This window comes from Leptomonas pyrrhocoris (genome assembly GCF_001293395.1).
Source record: "Leptomonas pyrrhocoris isolate H10 chromosome Unknown, whole genome shotgun sequence".
Taxonomy (NCBI): domain Eukaryota; phylum Euglenozoa; class Kinetoplastea; order Trypanosomatida; family Trypanosomatidae; genus Leptomonas; species Leptomonas pyrrhocoris.
The window spans coordinates 1,026,692-1,051,988 of record NW_015438363.1 but is presented as its reverse complement, the minus strand read 5'-3'; the positions used below and the strand labels follow the sequence as shown (position 1 = coordinate 1,051,988).

Below are 25,297 nucleotides of genomic sequence, written 5' to 3'. Positions count from 1 at the left end.
AAACTGATGTATTTCTTTTTCGTTGTTTTTGCCGTGAAGGGTTTGGTGGGGGGGTGGGGGGTCAACGAATACGGAGCCGGCTTAGCTTTTTTTATTCCTATTTGTGTGTTTGTTCGTGTGTGTACGTGTGCTCCATAGATCTGATCGTTAGAACGGTAGCGGATAAACAAAGGACTGCATAAACTGGTGTCTTCTTGATGTGTGTACGTGTAAATCGAAGCGTGAGTGTATGTGCGCGTGTTCACGATGGAGCCGAGCAGCATTCTTTGCAATCAATCCTCAAACCCAAAATTGTTGAAGATGCGCAACGCTCAGCTGCCTCTGATACGAATATGCGTTCTATAAAGAGTCTCCATTCTATCACTTGCCATTTACGTCTTCTCTCTCAGTTCTGCGTTGTCACCTGTGAAGCGCCCACCTTCCCCGGCTGACGCGCACACCCACTCCCCGGACAAATAGAGAAATCAGTGAAATGTGAGGAGGAAGAAGAAAAAGGCCGAACATGCGCGATTTACTGACTCTCTTTGTCGAGGCGAGCTTGGCCAAAGGAGAGTGGCTAGCAGCCCTCAACGTCCTGCCGAAGACAACAACCACCGCTGCTGCACAGCATCTGGAAGCGCAGAGTGGCTTGTCCGCGCACTACCACCACATAGCTCGCATTCTAGTCGAAAATGGGAACTGGTTAGCCGCGCTTGCCGCACTGCGCTGTGCCCCGTCGCCGTTGCCTTCCCCCTCCACCTCCCCGTCGGGCTGCACCTACAGCAGTGCCTACTTGGATGCGCGGGTGCGGGTGTACCACGACCTGCTCCTCCGCTACTACAAGGAAAAAACGGCCGAACTGGACGGCGATGCGCCGCCTGCGTCTACCTCGCCTGCCCAACCGGCCAGCCCCAACGCAGCAGAGTGGGAGAAAACCCTGATGGGGGCTTTGGCGCTGGCGGCGGAGGCCTTTTACGTGCGTCCTCCCTCCATCACGGCGGGGAAGGGGACGGTAGGTGGGCCGAGTGAAGCCGCTACTGCCTCACTCGTGGGCACCCCACCACCACCGCCGCCATCCTCCTCCTCTCCTCCTTCTTCGCCGAGGCTGCCAGAGGAGCCGGAGTCGGCGAGTGCAGCGGCGTTGCTCACGTGGTGTCAGGCACAGCTCTGTGCCGCCCCCGTCACACCCTCTCTTTCCGTAGCGCAGAAAGAGGCGATGATGGCACAGCTGCGAGCGGCTTCTCAGGCGGCGCTGCGTGGAGCCGCTGTCGCGCATCACACCGCTGCGTCGTCGGCTCCTTCTGACCTGTCCGCACTGGACGCACCCGCAGCTGCGCCGTCGGCACCCGATGCACAGGCAACTGCCGATCACTCGAACGAAGCCCGTCATGACTTCCAGAAGGAGAAGACGCCTACGACTGCGAGGCCTTTCCCAGCGACTTCCGCAGCGACGGAGGAAGAGGCAAAGCTGCACGCCCTGCTGCAATCCGCGCACTCCACCCGCAACGACTGGTCCATCGCCTTGGATCTGTTGCATCGCGTCCCAGCCGAGCGCGTCACCCCACACGTTTTTACGGCTTTATGTCGCTTACTCGCCAAGCGGAGGCGCATCTCCGAATTTGATCTTCTCGTACGCACCTACGTGTTTCCAGCCGATCCGGAACTGAGTCAAAGCGAACAGGTACCTCCGCTAGCCGCTGCCCCAACGCAAGCCACCGCCGCCGTGCTTTGTGCTGATGCCGTGGTGTTGAAGACCATCGCCGAGGCCTTCCGTCGTCTGCGCTGCCCTCGACTCGCGAAGGAGCTGCTTCTCAGCCGGCCCCTCCGTGCCCACCTCACGCCCTCTGCAGCCGTCCCGGTGGTCATGGTCCTGCGGGACGCGGAGGCGTACGCGGAGGTGATTGAGTGGTGGACGGCTCTGCGCAACGGCGAGCCGACGCCGCGGTACCCCTTACTGAACCACGCAAAACTCAGCAGCTATGTTGCCTCCTGTGTCCTGCGCCGTGCCCGCAGCAGCGACGGCGTCGAGCCGAAATCTACCTTCTCTTCAGATGCTGGATGGGTGGAGGCGCTGCGTGTTTTCGAAAGTGCTGAACGCGCCGCGCCCGACCCGGCCCTCGTACTTCTCTTCAAGCTGCGGCTTCTCCGACAGGTGCGTCAGTGGGAAGCAGCGATGCAGCTCTTCTCCGAGTTTTCTGCGAATCATCCCTTCCCGGAGGGTATCTTGTGGGGCAGCAGGCATAACAGTAGCATTAACAGACACAAAAACAGCAGCAGCAGCAGCAGGGGTGATCACGCACACCGCGCGACGCGAAACTCCACGGAGTATCCCACAACCATCGAAAATGTCTTTGCCGTCTTGACGGAGGAGCGAGCGGAGCAGTGGTTGCCGGCGGAGGCGTTGCGGGAACTGCGGCAGGAAGTGACGCAATACAGGCATCCAGCCACGTAGTTGTGTGTGTGTGTGTGTGTGTGTGTATGTGTGCAGCGTGAACAGAAACATGCATCACTGGCTCCTTGCAGGTGAACGAAGAGCTAACAGCTGGTGAAGCTGTGGGCTCTGCTGCTGTATTCTCTGACCGAGACGCGGATGCGTGGGAGCAGCTACGCAAGCGTGGGTTTGTTACGTAGTAACTTCGCTGTAGGGCAGAACTCGTTTCGGTTATTCGCAGGCATCAAATCTACAATGAATCGTTATCGTGTTGTTTTTCGCAAGAGTCAGTCGATCACATTATACTCGAAATACACCAATAATTTTTTTAAGAGGCACGTTTATTCGGCAACAACGCTTCTATTAATGTCAGCTCTGCCACCCGTCTCCCTTAAAACGCTCTGCCGGCACCAACCAGTCGCTCTAGCTTTCCTGCGCTAAAGCGACTTTATGGCAGCTCACCTTTCCATTGACTTTCTCTCTCTCTTTCCTTCTCTGGCATACTCCTTTTCTGTGTGTGTGTGTGTTTTCTCCGCCGCCTCCTTGTAATGTTTGGCGTGCGTTTTGATTCTGTTGTTGGTAATTGCTTCGCATCTTTCGTCTTCAACAGCGCGCCCGTGCCGTGCCCTCTCATATTTCGACTCTCCAGCTCTGTCCGTGCAACGCCACTTTAGTCAAGACATAAAACAAGAACTCTACTCATTCTATTTGTTTTCCCTATAAACTCTTTGGAGAAGCAGGAAGCTACCATTCACAGAATACGCCAAACGGCAGTCGTGTAAAGAAATATATATACAAATGCCCGCAGAGACTATGAGCAACAGCCGCAATAGCCCCAACGATCGTTACGGTACCCACCTATCGCCCGTAAACTCCAACGACGATCGCAGCTCCTTTGTTTCGACCAACGGCAGTGATAAGAATGGAAGCGTGAACGGGTCCGCCGCGTACGGCTCGCCCAAAACGCCCGGGGCGTACAGCGACAACGGTAGTGTGCGCCACGGCCACCGCACCAGCAGCCGAGGCAGCGGCAGTGACTTCTACAGCGAGGATGACAGCGACAACAGTGAAGGCTACGCAGACGGCGCCGGGCACTTGGAGTCCGCCAAGCAGCGCGACCGGCACCGGCGGCCGAGCACGCTCCAAGAAGAATCTTTACGCAATAGTGGTATCAGCGGCGGCGGCGGCCACAACAACAGCCTGAGCCACGGATCGTTTTCCTCGCCGGCGCAGCGGATTGCGAGCTCAGAGCGGCGCAACCGAAGCAATTCAATCGGGGTGAATCGCATGTCCTTGTCGGACGCCCCCCTCTCCTACTTCCACCGACACAACTGCGGCGCCTTCTCAGTGCGAAACGAGTTTCGCTACTACGTCAGCCACTTGAAGCACCTGTATGAGACAATCGAGGAGGATCGGCTGCCGTGGAAGACGGACTTCGCAGACGCTCAAAAGATGGGCTTTCCGCGTAAAGTGAAGGAGGTGGCTGGCCGATTGAACCTTAACATTCCGTACTACTCCTCCAACTACGTTGAAGTCTTCTACGTGGTGACGATGCCGTTCCTGTTGGTGTTCAACACCCCTTTCTTCCTCGTGACGTTTCTCACGATGGCGATGATCCACTCTGTCGCGTTGCGGCGCCGAAACACGCAGGTCTACGGCGAATCGGTCACGGTGCTAGGCAGGCCGATCAGCTACCGCAATCTAGCTCACGTTTTGCTCTTTGCCTTTGTGATGCTCTTCATGTTCTTCAACGGTCTTAAGACAATGATGTGGGTGATCGTGCTGAACCTGTGCGTCATCGTCCCGCATGCCGTATTGCGTAAGCCGACGTACTTTGATGATGAGGAGTTGGAGAAGTGTCGTCCGAAGTTGATTCAGTACGGGATTGTGCTGCTGCTGTTGGGCCTGGACTACTTGGAAGGCGACGTTAGTGACAACGACGAGACGATGAGCCGACGACTTGTCGAGCGGGAAAAGAAGCGCCTCGCAGCCGTTCTGGAGAAGCGCGAAGGAAAGGGGTAAGAAGGACCTGATAGAAATGGAGGGAAACCCCTTTTTTTTTCTTCTATTGTTGACGTTGTTGCTCTCGTCGAGGCAAAATGGTCAAGGTAGACACGCTTTTTCGATCGTTTACGTGTGTTGCCTTGAAAGCAAAACGAATAAGTGCCGCTCTGCTTTACTATACTCGAACGTTCTGTTTCTGTTTCACTACTATTGCTACTATTAATCATGTGTGCACAACTATTGCTTCCTATATTGTGAACGTAGAAAGAAAGCAAAAACACTATCTCCTTTACATTTTTTCCCGCTGGCAAACCTCTTGTTATGTATGGGGTTCCTCGTCGACGCGACCGTGCGCAGCTGCGGCGTGCCCGCCCCCCCCCCCCCCGCTCAATGAAAGCCGATCAATGGGCAAATACAGAAAGCCTTTTCTACCGTAAAAGCGATCATCTGCGCTTCTCGTGGAGGTATTTTTGCTTTTTCTCTCTCTATTTCTTCCTCTTCATCTTCTTCTTTTGTCGTTTCTGTATTGTATTACGCTGTTGTTAACTTTCTTTCTCTCTCTCTCGGGCATACACTTTGACCCCTACATGTACCCACCGTAGAAGCACTACAATAAGTTAGAGCATTCGTATTAGGATGATATTGGGTGCTTCCTTTGTCATTTAGAACCAAAAGCGAAACAAAAGTTGTCTTGTTCTCGTTGGATTAAATAAATCTACTTTGTTTGTGTGTGTGCTCTTTCCCACCATATTGCTGTTGATTTTTTTTCTTAGAAAGACGCATCTCTTTTTTCGAAGCCCTTCTTTGCTGCAGCGCTCCTCCCCCCGCAGCTCGTTCATCTTACGCGTACACTGTCAAGCAATGATGGATGGTGAGACGGCCAAGGTGGAAATGTCCGACAAGATGACTTTTGTGGATGCGGTGCCTGCGACTGCAAGCGGCGCCGGTGCGGCCCACGGCGTCAACAACCAGCCTGTTCTCTACCAGCAGAGCAACGACGAACCTCTCCCTACCTACGCCGCCATCCTCAGTGCGCAGGAGCCGATCGTCTCCAAGGTGCAGCGGCTCTACGGCGTCACGCATCAGCGTATTCAGCGCAACTTCTCCGCTCTGCGTCCGTGGTCCGAATTCTTCGACTCGACCTTCTTCCACAGCCCTGCTGGTGTGACAGATGTAGTGAACCGCCTGAACCGTAACCTGCCCTACTTCTACGCCAATTACCTCGTGCTCTCGCTCGTCTGCTCTTCCTACATCCTTCTCATCAATCTTCCCTTCTCCATCTACGTGGCAATCACGGTCTTTTTCTACCTCTTCGTGCGCAACCGCGCAGCCGCGGTATCCCAGCTGGCGGCTCAAGGTGCCCCAGAGGAGGAACAAAGGGTGTACATCGCAGCCTACGCTTTCACTGTGTCGCAGCTGTATTTGATGCTGATTGTTTTTGGTGTGGTGGGCTTCTACTTCACCAGCGGCAGCTCTGCCGTCTTTTGGCTACTGCTGACCTCGCTCGGTATTTCTGTCGCACACGCTGGCATGCGTCGTCCTCCGATTCAGGACTCTGCGTTTGATTTCGCGTAAGCGCACTCTGTAAGCGAGAAGGCATCCGTATGTATCTCTGTTTGCGTTTCATCTCCGTTAAACGTTGCTGCAGCCAAGCTGTTCAGCTCTACGCGTTTCCCTCTCTCTCTATGATTGCTGGACCTGTGCTTCTCGTGATCAAGAGGATTGGAATAAAAGGTTGTTGTTGTTGTTGTTTTTAGAAATAACGAAGATATAATTTGCTTGTTTTTTTTTCTTCTTCTCATGATCTTTGACTAAGCAATAGTAATAATGTCACGTCAGTGATGTCGGCACGTTACTCCGCGCTAAGATGACACATGAACACCCTTCTGTTTTTCTAAAATGTGCTTTTGTTTCTTCATTGTTTGGTTGTATCTGTCTCAGATGAAAATGCAAATTTTTAGGTGTCCCGCTGTTTAACAGGCAAAAGCTTATTTTCTAAAATACAAAGATTTGAACGTTTCCCAAAAAGCTTAATATGCGTCTCGGAAACCAGTGTAGCGTGAGGCGCGTTGCATGTGATGTCGTCCCATCTCAATGCGAACAAGCATCCAGAAGTGCTGACATACCGTTCTTTTTTTTTCCTTTGTTGCACATTACTTTAGGTTCTTCTGGTGTTCATCTACCTCTCGTTTTGTATACGCTAGCAATTCGGGACGACCGACTTCTCATCTCTATTTCATATCTCTCTCCCTCATACCTCCTTGAAACTGGAGACACAGGTGTTTGTATTGCACAGCACATGCACCTGTCCTTTGTCTCGTGTATTTTAGATACATTTTTTTTTTAAACCACACGCGTAAGCTATTTGAAGGAGTGAGCTACACTCGCGCATCAGCAAATGAGTTTGTCTCAACAGCAAAGATTACCACAGCCAAACGCAATACAGCCCTGTTATCCCTTCTTTTTTGTTATTTTTACATTTGGTTACCGTACCGTGTGTGCGTGTGTGTTTGTGTTGACTCTGTACTTGTCTTTTTTATTATTTCTTACACACAACTGAGCGTCTCCACTCAGTGCCCTTCTCTCTGTTTGTCTGTTGCTTCTTTTCTACTCATCTTGATCTTTCTCTCAAAGTTGTATTTTCCTCGCCCGAATCGTATCTGACTGTGCACTCGATCTCTTTGTTTTTTTTTTTTTAAGCGTTGCGTCATCGAGCCTCTCTGATATTTCGATTACTATTACTATTCTACTATTTTCACTCAAACACAACTGTGCGCCAAAAAGGGAAGCAGCTTCTCATCAGCTCCTTCCAGCGCCTCGTAGCAGAATTGTTTAACAGGATTACTTTCCCACACACGCTCTCTCGCTCTCTCTCTTTAAGTAACTTCTTTTATTTATTTTTTATACTTCCCTTTGTTGTTGCTGCTGTTGCTGTTTGCCGAGCTGCACTTCTGTCTGTGCTGCTGTAATGCTAAACTGTCGTTGAATTTGACCGGTGTTTTCGATCTGTGGAGCCGATATCAATCTTTTCCTTTTTTTTCTTTCACCCCGCAGGTAATCGACGATCTTTCTGACTGTTGCTGCTGCTGCTGCTGTTGTTGTTTTCTTATCGTCAAAACACCCCTTTTAAGCCCTCCTCCGTCATTCCAGATGGACTTTAACGAGACGTGCGTGCTCATTGTTTTGGCTGTGTGCTGCTTCGTGGCAAACGTCCTCCACGGGCTCACCGGCTGTGGCAGCATTCTCGTGCTGCACGCGCTGTGGCAGACCGCCGTCACCTTCGCACCGGAGGTCCTCCACGGCACCGACGCCTTCGGCGACGAGAACGTGAAGAGCATCGCCGAATTTTCCTACGTGTTGACCTTCTTCATCCAGTTCGTCCTCACCGGTCTGCTCTTCTTCGGCGAGCGGCGCAGGCGGGTGCAGCAGCTGGCGCAGGGTGTGCCCCCGGCGCCGTCGGAGCTGAACGGTGTGCTGCTTCTCGCCTTCATCCCGTGCTCCTTTCTAGGGGCGGCGGTGGGCGTCTACACGATGCCGGCGGTGCACGAGAACGGCTCTCGCATCATCCTCGGTGGCTCCTCCCTCTTCTTCGCGCTCACCTTCCTCTCCCTCTACCAGATGAAGTACCTGGAGAAGAAGAAGACAGAGGACGTAATCCGGGACGATCTGATGCTCATGCGCATGCAAAGTGAGGTGCAGCGCCATGTGATACTGCAGTACATGGAGGATCAGAGGCGTCGGAAGCAGCGCAAGGAGCGCCGCCGCCGCAACCGCGCGCTGCGACAGCAGGCGAAGAAGGCGAAGAAAATACGCCGACATGAGCAGCTCATGAAAGCGCTGATGGCCAATAATAGTAACACTAATAATGCTAATAGTAATGTCAGCAAGACCGCCGCCGCCGCCTCTGGCAACGGTGGGGATGCCTCCCAAATGGTGATGGTGCCGCTCATTGAAGGAAACGAGGGCGACATGATGTCGGTGCCCGAGTTGGAAGGCGCACCGCTCGAGCCGAATCTGGGGCTCCGCAGTCCCAACAATGCGGCCAATCAACGCAGCGGCTCCGCCTCGGACACACACACCAGCAGGCGCACGAGTCGCCCACTCGAAGTGCACGGCGCGTCTCCGGTTCTGCCGCCACATGCGTACCTAGTCAGCGACGTCCATCTGCCGAAGTCGGTGACAGGCGGAGACGAGACCATTTCCGCTGGCTTTCCCATGTCAACAGGGCGCCACCGCCGCCGCCACCACCTCCACCGCTTTTGGATTGAGGAAATGGACGTGCAGACGTACACCCGTCAGCGTCTGTCCGAGATAAGCCGGAATGTCGACTCTTCATGCAAAGAGCTCGCCCGTGAGGCGCAGCTGGCGGCGTGGACGCTGCGTGCCATGGAAGGCCACGAGGGAGGTGGAGATATCATGTCCCCCTACCGGTCTTCCCCTGGGGGGAGCAGACCGAGCAGCGGCTCGCACAGCAGGTCCTCGAGCAGCAGCAGCAGCTCGACCGGCGACAACAGCGACACGGAAGGCGACAGCAGCACCGTTACCTCGACAACTTCGAGCGCGACCCAGTACACTTCTTCGAGAGCAGAGCGGAAGCGGTCGCGTTTGGGGGCGGAGAGCGAGCCTGCAGACGCAGCCGACCCGCGGACCCGTGCCGTTCGCTTCGACCACAATAGCGAGGCGGCGGCGGCAAAGGAAAAGGCGGCGCTGCACAAAGGGTGGAGGGCGCTTCTCGGCAAAGGGAGCGACAAGGACGGCGACGAGAGCATCGACCTCACCAAGTCCATCGCGATGGCCGCCGCAACGGCACCGCGTCGCGTTGTGATGGGGCACACGGAGGTATTGAACATCGGCCTGCGGGAGGCGCAGCAGCAGCAACTGAAGTCGCTGCAGGAGCTCAACGCGCACGAGTACGCCCGCGACCATCATCACCACCGCCTCGTGCATTTCATGCGCATGGATGGTGGCGTGGTGATGTCTGCCATGATCTCGTCTTTCTTCTCGGGTTTGCTGGGCAGCTACACCGGTGTGGCGGACCCGCCGCTGATGATCTTTGCGCTCGCTATGGATATCAGTGTGCCGGAGCTGCGAATCAACTACGCGGTGTCGAGTATTGTGCCGGCAACCCTGCGCGCCGTCGTCGGCATTGCGGATGGCTTCGCGTACAAGAGCTTATTTGTGTACTACTTCGTCTCAGTGGTCTTCGCCTGGGGCGGTGTGGCCTTCGGCCTTCACATTAGCCGTCACAACGCGGTCACACACGCCACCTTCATGATTTCCACCCTCGCCACCCTTCTCCTCGTAGCTTTCCTGATGCTGGTGCCCATCAAGGAAGCTTTCATCCGCTTTCTGGCGACAGCCGCGTGCTGCGCCATTGTCGCGGTCGCCATCTTCCGCCAGCAGAAGCAGCCAGAGCACCACCGCCCACCGGCACCACCGAATACGCCGGCCACTGCCGCAGAGGTGGAGGCGTTCCAGTTGTACTGGCGGCAGCACAGCCGCCGCCAGGAGGCCATCGACGCCTACGAAAAGGAAGGCAGCGTCCTCTCCATGAACTCAAACACCTCGGCTTTTCTGGGGGATAGTGAGCGGAGTGGGGACTCCGTACGGTCCGCGAGTGTTTCGGCGAGTGTGTCCCCCACACCCAAAGCGCACCCGCTGCCGCCCCCGCCGCAGCAGCAACGAGACCGGAAGTACTTACTAGCGAGACGCAGTGCGCTGCAGTCGGAGGGCCTCCCCGTGCGTTCGCGCGAGGACGAAGCAGAGGAGTTGATTATAATCGTACCCGTCAAAGCTGCTTCCAACAAGTGAGAACCACGACTCTTTCCTTCAACGCTGTCGAGGTTTGTTCATCCTACAGCACGGTTCACGGAGACATTGTACAACGCTGCAGGACCTTACGCTGTTGTGTTCGCTTTTTTTTTCTTTTGACTCTCATATCGAAGAAAAAAAGGACAGTTTTCTCTCCGGGCGCACATCTCACCTTCGGGTTGGACATGCTGTGGTTCTGATGCATAGGAATGGGTGTGTCTGTCTTTTATTCTGTTTATATTATTAGTATTATCGTTGGAGAAAAACTGCAAACGACGTAGACGCTTTGATTTCTCTTCCTCTTTTCTCTTTTTCACACCCATGAAACGGGACAGCGGCTGTTCACTCTTGTTATTATTAATTGAGCAGGTGCTCTCTGTATTACCACTTGTCTGCTCATTACCGCATCCCCTTCAACTACTCGTAAGCTCTTAGTCCGAAGGACATCTAACGACATTTCCATTTACTGTTTCTGTTGTTCTTTGTGCAACTGTTTTCTGTTGCTGCGTAAATTATTACATCGCCATGTTGAGTACTATTATATCAGCTAGGGGTTTTGTATGTCTGTGTTCATCCAATTCCCTCTCTTTCTCATACATGTTTGTTGTGCACTCTATTGGTTTGCTCTTTGATGTACGCTTCTGTCCATGGCGCGTGGACTTTTGCATTGGATTTACGAAAAGGGTGAACAGCATTATAGGTGTATGTGTTGCTCATGCGATAAGAGTACCCCACTCAGAAATCTATCTTTCTCTCTCCTCTACAAGTGGCACACTTCACAGCCCATTGGCGCCTTTGTGGGTGATTCTTTTTTGCTGTTGTTTGGATTTGTGTTGCTTTCCTCTCTGCTTGTGTACGAGCCTGCTCGCACTGATTCTTGCAGTGAAACCCCAAGGTTGAACAACAAACAAAAATGCGTTTTTCAGAAAAGCAGGACCGTCCTGTCTGCCCTGCTCCATCGCTCTTCCACCTCTTCACGTTTGACTTCTTCCTGCTCGTTGTATTCAGCACTGTTGTTGTTGTTTTGCTCCCATTACGGTGTAGTTTACCCGTGTGCAAGTCCTACGCCATTCAGCGGCATCGTCGTCTTTTCCCGTGTGTGTGTGTGGCATCAGATCACAATTTTGCTATTGTTCCCCCCCCCTTCCCCGCCACGTCGGCTTCTCTCGTCTCACAGCAGCAAAGAAGGACACACCAACGCAATGCAGCTCTTGTACCAGAAGAACCCCGAGAACGCGCCGGCGCAGAAAATTCTCGCCGCGGCGGCGTACACCGGCGTTGAGCTTACCCCGGTGCCGTGCGATGAGAACAAGACGAGTGCCGAAGGCGCCGAGCGCGCGTTGGGCGACCCGTGCGGCGAGTACCCGGTGCTGGAGGTGGGCGACGGCGCAGACGCCTCCGTCTTCGGTGCGAATTCAATCCTGCGCTACGTGGCCCGTGCGGGCGTTGAGGATGTCCTGCACCCCTATGGCCGCACCCCGTTTGAAGCGAGTCAGGTGGACATGTGGTTGGACTTCGCTAGCACCGAGATCGACGCGGCGAACATGCCTTACATCGATATGTCCTACTACAAGACGGCGAACGACGTCCCGGCGGACGCGCTGGACGCCGTGCGGGCGGTGCTGGCTGGGTTGGAGGAGGTGCTGAGCGTGCGCACCTTCCTCGTCGGTGAGCGCATGACGATTGCCGACATCGCCGTTGCCTTCTCCATTCAGTGGGTCTACCGGTGCAATCGCAAGCACGGCGACACCCTGGCGAAAGAGTACCGGGCCGTGTACCGTCACTATAACACCGTCATGCGCAGCCCGAAGATTCAGATGATGATGCGCAAGGAGGGCGCTGTCTTGGGACCTCTCCGCGCGTAGACATATATTGGAAACATGAAGGCAAGGGACAGCACGGGATGGAAAATGGTCGGTGAGTGAAATCTCGAAATTGACTAAAGCCAAAGTTCAGCACCGCCAGTTCTATCTGCGTTCTTTATCCTTCGTCGAACGCAATAGCTATTGATTGCTCTCTTTTCCTTTTTCGGTGGGTGGAGATGTCACACACACTTATTGATGGTTTGTCGGGGGGTTTGTTGTCTAAAGACAGAAGTCCCGTTTGTTATTGAGTTTTTTTTTCCTGTAGGTGTGAGCGTCCCGACACCTTTCTGAACTATTTGAAAGCATGTGTGCCTGTGTCGTTCGGTCTTACGGCTAACTCTTCGTTAGTGATCTTTTCTATTAGGTCTTCTTTTTTATCGCTGATTCAATGACGCTGCATTCGCTGAACCTGAGTGTTTGGAAAATGCGAAGCTTTTTTTCTAAAACCAAAGTTTGTATGTGGTTGTGGTTATGGTTCTTTAGGAAGTAGAATAGCATAGCGCAAAGAAGACGAAGGAAAACGAAAACGGTATGCAGGGAATCAACATCTCCGACGTACATTGCGCCTCATCAACGTCTTCTTTATTATGAATTCTTCTTCTTTTTATTCAGCCGAGACTATTTTGTTGTTATTATTTTCCTTACCTCATCGTTATCTTCCTTCACGTGATTTAATTATTTTTTTTTCTGCGTCTCATCTTTGTGGTACTCGTTCTCTTCTACTTGCTGTGGTTGTAGTTAGGATCGTTTCTTTTTATCCGTTTTTTACTCTACTGCGGGTAGGGTGTGATTCTCGCCACACAACTCAAGAAGGGCGTGGACGCATTGTTCTGCAGATGACGGGGACTACTGTGCTGCTCGTCGCTACGGTTTTTTGATTGTTTGTTTGTTTTGGGGGTTTTACCAGGTTTGTATTGCGTTGCTTCAAATGATTCTATTTCTGTTTTATTTGCCTGTTGGTACTGTAGATGATGAATGCGAAGATGAGGCAAGGATCTTTGGGTGTGTGCGTGTGATTCTCTCGTCTTTCATGAGAAAGAGAGAAAAGGAAGGAAAAGGCCGAGTGCTGCATTTCGAGTCCTACGCAGCGCAACTACTGGGGAAAAAAGACTGTGATCAACGCTTCAATTTCCTTCTCGCTTTTCTCCGTACACCAGTCGCTGAAACGGCCTCCTTGCTTGTTTCGTAGACGTCTTAACGTTGGTGGAATACGCCTCAGTCAACATATCGACCATTTCACGGAGCAACAAGGAACGTCGGAATGTCGCACCTCGACCCCTCCAATTCTATGACCCTGTTGTGTGTTTGCGGTGTCCGTCTGACAGCAATTAGTCTTTCTCTTTTTCTTCTTCCTACTCCTCCTCCCTTGAATCTTCCTCACCCCCAATAACGCTTAATGCACCTCACAATCATGCTAGTAATATTGCGAAATACCCTATTACTGAATCTCGCTAAAAGTACTGTGTCGGTTGAAGATCATCCCCGATCTCCCACAAACGTAGAATCTGCTTTATACCTTTCTGTTGTTCTGTTCTCTGCGACTTTACCTTTCCGCTAACGTTGCTGCTGCCTGCAAATCGCTCTCACAGTTTTAACTTCAAGACGTTTATCACTTATTGTTACTTTTATTCATTTTGATTTTCGTTTCTTCTCTTCTTACCACCGCCTCCCTTTCTGTTGATATTGGTGTTCTCCTCTATGAAATTTTCTATTTTCTAGTGATATCAAGTCAGCTACGCTGTCTTTTTTTGGATTGTTTTTCTTTTTTTTACTTCCGCACTCGTCGCTGTGGAGTAATCGTTGCTTCGAAGTGATTTCTTCAGCACGTGCGTTCAGCAAAAAGCCGTTCGCGGGAGCAGGCGCAATAAGACTCATTTAATGGGATTCCACTTTAGCACCAAAGTAGTAACACTTACCCCTTTCCTGTTTTGCACTCTATGTTGAGAAGAAAGGTGAACAATGAGCTCTACATTAACTGTGCTATTTTTTTTAATACTGTTCAACTTATCTGCGAGTATCATTCAAGGTGTCACCGGGTTCGGCGATGCCATTCTGCTGCAAGTGCTGTGGTACACCGCCACGGTCATCTCACCGGATATTTTTAATGCCACCGCCCTCGGCGACTCCCCGGTCCGAGCAGTGACGCTGCTCATGTACTGTCGCATTGTGTTTTCCACACCTGTCCTGGCGTACATGAGTTTGCACGATGGAGTCTTCTCGCTTCAAATGACAATCGCCATGGCCATTCCCTCGACCTTGACTGCGTTGGGTGGGATCTTCATCTTCAGGGGCGCCACCAGCGAGGAGCTGAAGCTGGTACTGGGCATCTCCGGTCTCGCCTTCGCCGCCATGTACGTCGTCACGCTCATCGCGAAGTACGTCCTGCGCAGGCGCAAGCTGCGTCGCCTCGGCGCTGGCCAGCACCACGGCGCGGCGATGGAGGCGACGGCCGTGACGATCCTGCCGGAGACGGACGCCGTGGAGGCGGACCTCAACGCAAGCCGCAACTCGAGCTTCACACGCGAGTCGGCTCCACAGAACGGCGGACAGCCGTCGGTGGATGCGGCCTCGCCCGCCTTCGTCAGCATCTCCACCGGCTCCCCGTTCCGCCGCACGGAGGCGGAGGCGCGCGAGGTGACGGAGTCGGGTGCCGGGGTGGAGGTGCCGCCGCTGACGCCGTCGAAGTTGTCGCCGTCCAACACCATGTCGTACACCCGCGTGCGTGTGAACCGCAACCTGGATGAGAACGGCAAGATCAAGCTGTCCACGAAGATTGGCGCTGCCATTGCAGCGGCGGTCTCTGGGATTATGGGCTCCCTGACCGGTGTGGGCGCGCCTCCGCAGATTATGTTTATTCTGCTTTTCGACGTGCCGCAGTACATCATGCGCGTCAACTTCGCCATGCAGTCCATTCCGAGCGCGGCCCTCCGCTTCATCTACGCCTGCTCCACGGGCCTGTTCACGAAGGAGATGATTCCGCTGTTTGCGACGTCCGTCATCAGCGGTTATCTCGGCATTTATTTCGGTGTGAAGCTCGGTAAAATGCTCGGTCCTAAGAGCTACAACGTCTTCGTGTTGGTGCTGCTGCTGCTTTCCTCGCTGGTGATGATCACGGAAAGCGTTGCCGTGCTGGTCGGCTTCACGGCGTGCACCACCCTCCTCACCGTCGGTGCGGCCGTCTACGAGCACCGGCAGACTGCCGCCAAGGTGAAGCTGCAGGTGGAGATGGAGACGGAGCTGGAGGAGCGGCGCAGAGGTGCGGCACCGAACACCCCCACCGGTGCTGCAAGCGGCAGTGCCACCCCGCCCCCCGCAGACGCGCCGAAGGCTAGTCAGACCGCCGCCGCGGCGCCCGGTCCTCGCTCTACGCTGCTGTCACGACAGGCCACGGCGGACGCCACGCCGCCCTCGCCGTCCCTCTCCAGCGAGACGAGGGACCCCGCGTGCTCGCGCACCGTCAGCTGCCCGGCGCTGGCGGACACGGCGAGCGTGTCGACCGGCGTCAGCAGCCGCACCTCGAGCCGCATCCGCCGTGCCGAGCAGCACCGCCCTCCGCCTCTCTGGGAGTACGTCGACGGCACACGCACGGGAGCCGCGGAGGCTGCTGCCGCTGCTACTCGTGTCACGGCTAACGCGGCTGCGCGAGCACGGTCAATGCTGGTCAGCGTGCCTGCGGCTGGCGAGATCGCCGCGCAGAAGCCGCTGGCGGCGGACGGGAGGCGGGGGATGGGTGCTGAGGAGGTGAAGCGGTGGGTGGAGTTGCAGGATGAGGAGATCGATGCAATGTTGCCCCACACTCTAGAGCCAATTCGAGGAGCTGAAGAGTAGTCACGTAGAGGAGTGCCTCGTGAATGCTCCCAGCCTCGTCTCTCCTGTGGACGATACCAACTTGAACACGATGGTGCATTCCTTTGTTGTTGTCGGTTGTCGCTGTTTTGAAATAGAAGAATAGGCTGAATTGACATCAAACAACGCAGGTGTTAAAGTTGCAGTGGTGACTTCGTTCCGATGACTGAATAGGCGACGAAGCGCTTCCCTTCTCCTAAGCTCATGACGGCATGTTCGTTGAGTCCAGGTAAAGCAGGAAAAGGTTTTTTTTTAATCACCTGAGGCATGTTGGATTTGGCCTCTATGTGGTGCTGATTGAGAAGCTACATACGCTCAAAAATTCACCGGCATGTGCTTCACGCTTTCCGTCCTCTACGCTAGTGTTTCTTTCGCCTTCTCTCCCCCACCATTTGGTTTTCTCCACCTTTTTTCTTCTGCCTCGCTGCATGGTTGTTAGCCGTCAGTGTGGGCTTGTCTCCAACTGACGCACACGCACATTGGGTCATCGTCACGGCAGTCACGATAGAAACAAAGAGGAAAGAAGAAACGATCAAGAGTTCAGAGAAGATGACCGACAAACTACAGAAATGTGTGTCGGGTGTCGTGCAGACGTATCGCGAAGCTCAAAACCTCCTTCCCACCTTGTACACACACCTGTCCGCTTTAGAGAATATCATGATGCAAAAAAACACCTTGGCAGGCGCGGTGCGACGACGTGAGCACTGCTTTTCGGGTCCGTCATCGTTCTTCGTTTTGGAAGAAGATGAAGATACGGCGCCATCAGAGAACAGTCGCGCAAGCGTCACGTCAACCTCTGCCGTACGTGAACATCCAGACGCTGCTGCATCGCTTCGCGACCCAAACAGACAAGCCGATCCGCGCTGCCAGCACACCACCACCGCCGTCGCCACGTCTCCCTTGGGTGTGTTGGCCGCCTTCCCAGCCTCCACCACACAGCACCTCATCGCACTGCATCAGCGCGATGAAGAGGAATTGCTGGGGGTCATTTCTCGGGTCACACAGCAGGCGTGGCCTCAGAAAGTGGAGCAGCTTAGGGCAAAGATGGCCCTGGTGGAGTCGCTCGTTGGCACAGCAGTGGAAGGCAGCACGAGGCTCGTTCCGTCAGCGTTGTTCCTGCTAACGCCGTCGCAGCTCTCTGCAGCGCTGTACGGACTCGTGGCGTGCGCGATCAAAATGGGCAGTGTGCTTCAGGAAATGGTGCTGGCATTGCGCCACGACACTCGACGCTTTCTTTTAAGCTCCTCTGGGTCGTCATCTGGAGGAGCCAGCGTGCTGGCGGACTACCTGTCCTCTGTCCTCGCACGAGAGGGCCGACTGAATGCGGAAGGTGCGGCGCTGCTACCTCTGCATGAACTGAACGATGAAAAGGAAGTCGGCGCACCGCCTGGAATGGGCCTTGTGAATGGGATGAATGGGGCGCCCCTTGATCCGTTGACGTTGGTGGAGGCGGTGGGGATGTTGGAGTCCTTCGTGGAGACGCGATGGAGTCTCTGCCGCAATGTTTACCTCTCCGAGGAGTCAGATATACTGCTAGCCAACGTTTGAGCTGGTTCTTTTTGTTGTTGCTGTGGAAAGGATATGTATGTCAATAAAACCGTACAACCTCTAGGGGTAATCCACACGTCTACTCTCACACTGTGATTTAAACCGTCCCTCTCTCCAAGAGCGCTCGCTTGTTGACGCTCTCTCTTTTCCTCTACCATTCACCACCTGATGTTCAGCTGTACAGAAATGTATAGAGGATGAATACGAGCAGGAAGATACGTTGCTGAGTGATTCGATTCACTCCTCTACCCTTTTCTCTCGCCTTCTCTCTTCTTCCTTCTATCGCGCTTCTTCTCTGTGACACGCAACGTTACCACAACTCGGACTGTTCAAGCCTGGGTGTATGTGTGTGTGGTGTGTATGTGTGTGTGAGTGTGTGTGCGTCCGCTAGCGGCCTACCATCAAAAACTACCGGTCTACGCTTCTTATTCTTTTCTCTTTCATTAGTTTCTGCAACCGTACAAACCATAGAACAAGTCGAAAAGAAGGGAGGTTTCAACCAAAGAGAAACGAAGAGAAAATGGCGACACCAATCGTTGTCTTCGTGACGCTTGGCATCTTCAACTTTATCTCTAGTATCATTCAAGGTGTCGCGGGTATTGGCGATGCCATCTTTATGCAGGTGCTGTGGTTCCTCGCCACCGGGCTGTGGCCGGAGGCGTTCAGCAACACCCCGCTGGGCACCGAGCCGGTCCGGGTGGTGGCCCTGATCATGTACGTCCGTTTGCTCTTCATGTCGCCGCTGGTGGTGTACTTGGGCTTGAATGATAGCATCTTCTCCAGGTCCATGACCATCATGATGGCGGTCCCCAGCACCATCCTCTCCATTATTGGTGTGCTGCTCTTCAAGAAACTGAACGGCGCTGTTCTGAAACAAGTTCTGGGCATCACCAGCTTCATCTTTGCCATCGCGTACCTCTGCATTATCATCTACCGTAAGTGGCGCAAGACGCGACAGGTGCAGGAACTCCGGGCGCGTCACGTGAAACTCGTCGTGGAGGCGGACGCGTTGGCTGAGGAGGCGCAGCGGAGCCTTAACACCAGCATTGTGCACATGCAGTCGAGCTTTGTGCTGAACGCGCCGAACAACAGCATCTTCGTGTCGCACCCACCGAACCCAAGCGGGGCAGCCGGCGGCCAGCCGAACATGGCTGCCCTCGCCCGCAACATGCCCTTCATTAGCCAGTCTATTCAGTCCTCCCTTCCGGACCACCATCTGGAGATGCCGGGCGCGACGGTGATCGCAGAGAACACGCAGGCGATTGTGGTTGACGCCCGCACCGGTCTGCCGGCGGACACGACCGAGGCCTTCCTCAGCACCATCGGTGGAGAAGTCTTCGTCGCACCGGAGACGCAGGAGCCACACGTGAACGAGGAGAACGTGCCGCCGCTGACCCCGTCGAAGATTTCGCCGTCGCGGACCATGACCTACACCCGTGTCCGCATCAACCGCAACATTGACGCAAACGGAAAGATCAAGATGAACACGAAGATTGGCGCGGCCGTGGCGGCATCCGTGGCGGGCATCATGGCCTCGCTGACTGGTGTGAATGCGCCGCCGCAGATTATCTTCATCCTCCTGTACGACGCACCGAACTACATTGTTCGGGTGAACTTCAGTGCCCAGTCAATTCCCAGCAACGTGATTCGGTTCTTCATGGCCGTTGCACAAGGGTCATTCATGTGGGAAATGGCACCGTTGCTGATCGACGTGGTCGTCTTCGGCTTTGCTGGTGTCTTCGTGGGCAACAAGATCGGCCGGCTCCTCGGTCCCCGCAGCTTCAACGTGTTTGTGCTCTGCCTCCTCCTCCTCTGCTCGCTAGCCATGATGGGGCATTACGAGAAGCTGCTCATCGCCGCGACGGGGCTCACTGTTGTTATCACGGTGGTCTGCGGCTACCTCGAGAACAAGAAGAACAAGCCCATCGTGGAGAAGCAGCGCCTATCGGAGCTGGAGGTGGAGAAGCGGCTGTACGACTGCCTGGAGGAGCTGCAGCGCAACAACAGCAGCTTCGCCGCACGCACAGCCTCCTCACCGACGATGAGCCTCGAGTACATGCAGCGCGCAACGCGGCCGAAGCCGATGTGGGGTGGTACGAACTTCGACAACGATGACGAGAGTAACAACGCCGCTGCGGTCAAGGAGGCCGGGCACGGCGTTTCGACGGCGGATGGAGAAGACCGCGGGTTGTTGTACGGCGAGGGGGAGGCGGGGGAGGCAGAGAAGACGCTGCATTCCACTACCCTTCCCCCGTCGTCTGCGGCACACACAGCAGCTGACGGCGGGCTCAATGCGGGCGACGCTCCGCACAAGCATGTCACGGTGACTCGTCCCGATGAGAAGACCGCCGCTCACGCCACCCCTGCAGCTTCTGCCTCTCCTCCTGCTGCTGCTGCTGCTGCCGCCATCCGCCCCGTTGAGGAGACGGACGTGCGCACCGTGCCGGCCGTGTTGGATGCCGTCAGCGGCCAAAACGGCATCATCAGCGTTCACAGTAGCACTATGAGTAGCAGCGGCAGCGGTGGCAGCTACGGTGGCGCAGCGCGCCGTCCAACTGCAGCTCCTCCGGCAGCGGAGACAGGTGCAGAGCAGCTGTACCGCCCTGAGCGTCAATCGCCGTCGCTGCGCAGTCTGAACAGCAGCGTGCAAAATATGCCAAGTGATGACGACGGTGTGCAGAGTCGTTGAGGCGATCGTGGGGAGTATTAAAAAATGCAATATCAATTCGTATTTATCGTGTTTTATGTGTGGAGGGGGGGGGAGGAGTGTGCGCACAGAGTATGGGCAGTTTGTTTCTATTTCATTTCTGGGGGAGTGTCACGTAGCGCTCGAACGCAGTAGCTCAGCTACTACGAATAAAATAACAAGTAGAGAAACTTCTTTGAGTTTTCTGCGCGTAATTCTTCTTCGTTCTTCACTGAAAATCAGCGAAGTGATAACGTATACGTGCTGTAGCACACGCGCAGGCTTTCAACGTATACAGCCGTGCTCCACGTTTTCGTGGCTCTGCTTGCATTAATCCGTTGATTTAGTTGGCCTTCTTCTTTTCTCCTTGTTGTTGTCTGTTTTGTTTGCTTTTAACGGTGGACGCGAATGTGCCAGCGAGGGGAAGAGGGGGTCGTTGCCACATGTAGCAGCGTGCGTGGTGGAGAAGAAAGTCGTGCAAGTGATTTTATATATTCTTTTTTTTAACAGCACATGTTTTCTTCTCTTGCGTAGAATGCTGTCCTTTTGTGGCCTCTTTCACCGTTAGTAGAAAGAGAGGAAATGAAAAGATAGTACACCTCCTCCCCCCTCCCCCCTGCCCCGCGCAGCGACGCTCCCGTCAGAGGAAAGGGGGAAATGAAAAAAAACCCATCACAGAGAGACCACACATACGCTTGGCCATTTGTAATGGTTTCACGGCACTGCTGCTTTCCTTTTTGCTTCTTGGTTGTTTATGCTATTTAATTCCTCTTCTGTTCCTGTCACCCCCGTGCACTTCCATGTTTTTGTATATATACATGCGTACTTACATGCTTGCCTTTTTATTACTCTTTCCAATGTGTGTGAAAACGAATGCGGTGCTGGTGACGGCGTGCTTGCCAATGGAGATAAAAGAACTATGTTTCTTTCCATACGTGAACAAACAAGATAGATATGCACGTTTCTATTTTAGGTTGGACTTGTTGTCATTTGGTGTTGCTTCACCACATCTAATAAAGCACAGAGAACGAAAACCGTCGAACTTTTGAAATGTCACGAGGATCATTAGCGTTTACTTTACCCGTGTGCTTCGCTGTACTTGAAAGGGAAATTGGTTGTTGCTGCATTTCCTCCTTTTCCAATCTGCATAGTTCTACTACGTGACTAGCTTTTCGTGCATATCCCCTCATGCAACGCGACGAGACCTTGTTACCGAAGCGTCGTCACCGTGCCACAGGCTCTACTTCCCTTTCCTCTCCACGATTTCGCTTTTCGACGCTGTATCCCCTCACTATCTCACCTCCTGAAGGGTTTGCCCAAAGCAACTCTCTCATAAATTCTCTGTTATAATTAGTTTCTTCTCTCCCTACAGGATCCTGTTAAACGTATCTGTCCTACTTTATTTTCCCTCTCTCATTCACCATTACTGTCACTATTATTATAACCTTTTTTCCGGGTTGCTCTTCCTGTTTTCCCGTTTGCCTGATCCATCGAGAAAAGAAATAATAATCTAAACAGCGTAGCTGAGTTTGTTTGTTTTTCGCTGAGCGGAGACTGCTTTCGTATTGCTGTTACTACCACCGTAGATCAGTCATAGAAATTCACAGCGACGCACGCACAAAATGTTTAATCTATACAACCATCAGGATAAGTCGACGTGGCTAAACACCGTGGAGCGCCCCAATGCCCCGCTGCAGCCCATCGTTGACCCCTCTATCTTAGCCGCCGACTTCTGCAAGCTGGGCGAGGAGGTGGAGAGCGTGGTTTCGCCTGCCGGGGGAGCAGTGGAATGGATCCATGTGGATGTGATGGATGGACACATGGTGCCCAACATCAGCATCGGCTTCGGCGTCGTCTCCGCACTGCGTGCCCGCTTCCCGAATGTGTTTCTGGACGTGCACTGCATGGTCAGCGATCCCGAAAAATGGGTGCCGGAGATGGCGAAGGCCGGCGCGTCGTCGTACGTGTTCCACATCGAGGCCACCGACAGCAGCAAGCGAGTGTGCCAGCTCATCCGCTCCCACGGGATGCAGGTGGGAGTGGCGGTGAAGCCGGCCACTTCCCTCACGCCGGAGCTGCGGGAGTTGATTGAACACCACTACGTCGACATGGTTCTCGTCATGACGGTGGAACCAGGGTTCGGTGGGCAGTCGTTTCGCAAGGAGCGCCTCAGCTTCATCGCGGAGCTGCGCCGCAACTTTCCGCATTTGAACATCGGCGTCGACGGCGGTGTGGCGAACGGCACCGCAGAGCTGTCAGCCAACGCCGGTGCGAACATTCTCATTGCCGGCACGTCCGTCTTCAAGGCCAAAAACCGCAAGGAGGCGGTGGACGAGCTGCGCAACGCCGTCAAGACGGCCCTTGCTTCCCCCGCCAAGTACTAAGTCTCCCGGACTTAATGCTGGCCTTTTTCCATCTCACTCCCCTCTACCTTCGAAGTGATATTTGATTACGGCCCTCACTTCTCCACAGGAAACAAAAAAGAATACACCGGAAGGGCTAATCTGGTGTGGAGTGTGCTAGCGAGCCGCACCTCACCTGCCCTATTGACGTTCGAACTCGTTCTCCTTCAAGAACGTTGTAGACTCGTGCCTTTTTTTCTCTCTCCTCCTCCTCCATGGTTGCAGCTCCCGAAAACGATGCGATTCTTTATTATTATGGTGATCTGTACGTGTGGTTTTTCCTCGTGTGTGTTCCCTTCCGCTTCGATTGTTTTTGCCCTTTGTGGAAAGCGGTAGAGTGGTTGTACTCCGCCGCGGCTTTGCGTACAAAGCACCAAAGGATACGCAACGAAAGGCTGCTTTCTACTGTCACCCGTCTCGGCACCTATTCATCAGCAATTCCTCCGCATACATACATACATACAAAAGCAAGCAAAACAACGAAGATCAAAAGAGGCTGAATTCTGACGAACGGCTTTTCTTCTCAGCAGCGCAAAAAAACTTCGATCTACTTTTTTTTCTTTTCTTTCCCCGACTGGTCCGCAAATCTTAACTGTATTGTTGGTTTTGTTTCTGTGTGTGTTGTGTCTTGTTTCTTCTCACTTATTCATCTGTACGGTGAGATGTTCATTCCTGGGTCGGTCGGAGGGAAGCCGTGGATGAACAGCTGAGAAGAGGTAAATCGGGTGGTTTATTGGTTTTTGCTTCGTTCTTGTTTCTTCACCCTTAATACGTTCTTATTATACGGACAGATCAAAAAGAAGAAAAAATGAATTATTAGACGTAAAATCCAAAACCCGCCTGCACGTGTGTCTTCGATGTCATTCCCTGAATTGGCTGCTTTCCTCTAGTCCCCCGCTTTTAGCGAAAGTCCTGGCATGGAATTGGAAGCGGGACAGATGGAAGAGTTGATGTCGTCGTGCTGTGAAGGAACGCACGCGTCACTGAGCAGGAGCGTTCACAGAAGACAACAGCTAAAACTGCACGTTTTTGGTTTTTGAAACCGTATTGTTTTCCTTCCTTTGCACTTTGCCATGCTTCTGTCCTCCCCCCTGACTCTCCATCTACGTGTGTACCGCCATCGTTTTGTGTAATCCCGATGCTCCACGACTCTCGCTGTTGTCTAGCGAACGCTCTGATATCCAACTATCTGCTTGCTTTAACAATTAAAAGCGTCTTGTTCTTTACGCTGCGTTGTGAGCTGTTCTGGCAACGTCTCCAGAGCGGACCCCCCCCCCCCAACGCGGTTGGTGTACACTACTGTAGCCGCCGATGTCAGTCTTCTCAACGAGGAAGCTCTTCCTCACGAGCTTCTCCTCTTCGCCCGCACGGCGATGTACGTGGCGTCGCATAACTGACGTTCACAGACAAGCGGTTTCTTCTCTGCAGAGGCAAAGCCGGAGTGCGGCGTCGACCACCTTCTCCCCAGCGCCCCCCTCTGCCGATGCAGCCGTGGAGTTGTTTGCCACGCGCCTCCTCTCCGCGCCGCACCGCGATGCCACCCACGTCGCGTACGGCGATTGGTTTACCCTGTACGTGGGCGTCCGCAAAGGGTGGAAGGCAACGGCGACTTCCAACGCACAGCGTCGTCCATTGCCCGGCCAGGGAGAACTGCGGCACGACACGCTGAAGCGGTCCATCGATGCCCTTTTCTGGACCAGTCTCTTTGCGCGTCATTGGTCCGAGGTGCAGCTGCACACCACTGTTGCACCTTCCGCATCGCACTATCGCTGGTGGTGGCACCCGGAGGCGTCGTGGCAGACGCGGCCCGCTGCGCTGGAGCTGTGCAGCTGCGACTTCCTGACCGAGCCGCTGCTGGGCGGGCGTTACCTGCGCCTGTGGATGGAGGATGTGCGGGCCGCTGCGGCTGCGTTAGACGCCCACAGCGCGGCGAACACGGATGAGATGCCCACCGTCATCGTGCCTTTTTCGGCGCTGTGGGCAATCAAGCGGAGCGCCTACTGGCGGCCCTCGACGCAACAAAGCGAGGCCGCTTCTCCCCCTGGCGCTGCTGTCGCGGCTGCCTCGCCTCTTTCACTTCAAGAGCGGCAAGCGCGACAGGCCCTTCTCCAAACGGTCGATCAGCTGCTGCAGTTGCAGTGCGACGCGGCGACAAGAAGCGGCCAGCTTCAGCGAATATGCGTCCTCTCGCCCACGCAGGAGTGGGACCTCATGTGTCAAGCACCGCGGTTCCGGCAGGCGCTGAATTTTCCTGCAAGCACCGTGATCCCTCCTTCTCCTCCACCGCCTCGGTGGCTCTCCATTGGGTGCATGTGTGAGGAGGCATCTGCGCGGCTCGCGTACTGTGCGCACGCGTTATACTGGCAGCAACAGCAGCAACAACGTACCTCGTCGGATGAAGCATCGCAACTTACGCCTGTTCGCGTCTTGGCCCCGTCCACGGAGCACGCCCGCCTCCGCGCCTACGCTCTCACCTCTGTGCACGAACACTCGCGTGAGAAGGCGGCCCTCGAACACCGCCAGACCGCTCGACAGCAGCGCGCGTCATCGTCATCGGTGTCGTCGGCTGCGGCCGCAACAACCGTTCACGGACAAGCCCGCAGAGGCTGCAGTGATGCTGCTCGCCGCATGTCTACGCGTGAGGAGAACCTTCGGCAGTCTTTCTCTGTGCGGTGACAGAACGAAGTTTTTGTATTACGTGCCAACGATGTGGTTATGGGATTCA

General features: G+C 54.2%; 10 protein-coding genes across 10 annotated transcripts; all 10 read left to right on the top strand.

Annotated features, from left to right (window-relative positions):
• Positions 1–388: 388 nt before the first annotated feature.
• Positions 389–2,431, top strand: ABB37_04528 (hypothetical protein; the record flags this gene model as incomplete). The annotated part of the gene is made up of 1 exon (XM_015802228.1): positions 389–2,431. Exon 1 carries the CDS (start codon positions 503–505, stop codon positions 2,429–2,431), a length of 1,929 nt encoding a protein of 642 aa, XP_015659629.1. The 5' UTR covers positions 389–502.
• Positions 2,432–3,019: 588 nt separating this feature from the next.
• ABB37_04527 (hypothetical protein) lies at positions 3,020–4,432 on the top strand (the record flags this gene model as incomplete). The annotated part of the gene is made up of 1 exon (XM_015802227.1): positions 3,020–4,432. Exon 1 carries the CDS (start codon positions 3,224–3,226, stop codon positions 4,430–4,432), a length of 1,209 nt encoding a protein of 402 aa, XP_015659628.1. The 5' UTR covers positions 3,020–3,223.
• Positions 4,433–5,015: 583 nt separating this feature from the next.
• On the top strand, positions 5,016–5,989 carry ABB37_04526 (hypothetical protein; the record flags this gene model as incomplete). Its single annotated transcript, XM_015802226.1, has 1 exon — positions 5,016–5,989. The coding sequence occupies exon 1, from the start codon at positions 5,276–5,278 to the stop codon at positions 5,987–5,989; it is 714 nt and encodes a 237-aa protein (XP_015659627.1). The 5' UTR covers positions 5,016–5,275.
• Positions 5,990–7,564: 1,575 nt separating this feature from the next.
• ABB37_04525 (hypothetical protein) lies at positions 7,565–10,225 on the top strand (the record flags this gene model as incomplete). Its single annotated transcript, XM_015802225.1, has 1 exon — positions 7,565–10,225. The coding sequence occupies one exon, from the start codon at positions 7,565–7,567 to the stop codon at positions 10,223–10,225; it is 2,661 nt and encodes an 886-aa protein (XP_015659626.1).
• A 1,007-nt stretch (positions 10,226–11,232) lies between these two features.
• On the top strand, positions 11,233–12,090 carry ABB37_04524 (putative elongation factor 1-gamma; the record flags this gene model as incomplete). Its single annotated transcript, XM_015802224.1, has 1 exon — positions 11,233–12,090. Exon 1 carries the CDS (start codon positions 11,428–11,430, stop codon positions 12,088–12,090), a length of 663 nt encoding a protein of 220 aa, XP_015659625.1. The 5' UTR covers positions 11,233–11,427.
• Positions 12,091–13,507: 1,417 nt separating this feature from the next.
• Positions 13,508–15,918, top strand: ABB37_04523 (hypothetical protein; the record flags this gene model as incomplete). The annotated part of the gene is made up of 1 exon (XM_015802223.1): positions 13,508–15,918. The coding sequence occupies exon 1, from the start codon at positions 14,050–14,052 to the stop codon at positions 15,916–15,918; it is 1,869 nt and encodes a 622-aa protein (XP_015659624.1). The 5' UTR covers positions 13,508–14,049.
• A 456-nt stretch (positions 15,919–16,374) lies between these two features.
• Positions 16,375–17,484, top strand: ABB37_04522 (hypothetical protein; the record flags this gene model as incomplete). The annotated part of the gene is made up of 1 exon (XM_015802222.1): positions 16,375–17,484. The coding sequence occupies exon 1, from the start codon at positions 16,981–16,983 to the stop codon at positions 17,482–17,484; it is 504 nt and encodes a 167-aa protein (XP_015659623.1). The 5' UTR covers positions 16,375–16,980.
• Positions 17,485–17,817: 333 nt separating this feature from the next.
• On the top strand, positions 17,818–20,173 carry ABB37_04521 (hypothetical protein; the record flags this gene model as incomplete). Its single annotated transcript, XM_015802221.1, has 1 exon — positions 17,818–20,173. Exon 1 carries the CDS (start codon positions 18,005–18,007, stop codon positions 20,171–20,173), a length of 2,169 nt encoding a protein of 722 aa, XP_015659622.1. The 5' UTR covers positions 17,818–18,004.
• Positions 20,174–21,478: 1,305 nt separating this feature from the next.
• Positions 21,479–22,554, top strand: ABB37_04520 (putative ribulose-5-phosphate 3-epimerase; the record flags this gene model as incomplete). Its single annotated transcript, XM_015802220.1, has 1 exon — positions 21,479–22,554. The coding sequence occupies exon 1, from the start codon at positions 21,793–21,795 to the stop codon at positions 22,552–22,554; it is 762 nt and encodes a 253-aa protein (XP_015659621.1). The 5' UTR covers positions 21,479–21,792.
• Positions 22,555–23,737: 1,183 nt separating this feature from the next.
• On the top strand, positions 23,738–25,248 carry ABB37_04519 (hypothetical protein; the record flags this gene model as incomplete). The annotated part of the gene is made up of 1 exon (XM_015802219.1): positions 23,738–25,248. Exon 1 carries the CDS (start codon positions 23,884–23,886, stop codon positions 25,246–25,248), a length of 1,365 nt encoding a protein of 454 aa, XP_015659620.1. The 5' UTR covers positions 23,738–23,883.
• Between the last annotated feature and the right edge of the window lie 49 nt (positions 25,249–25,297).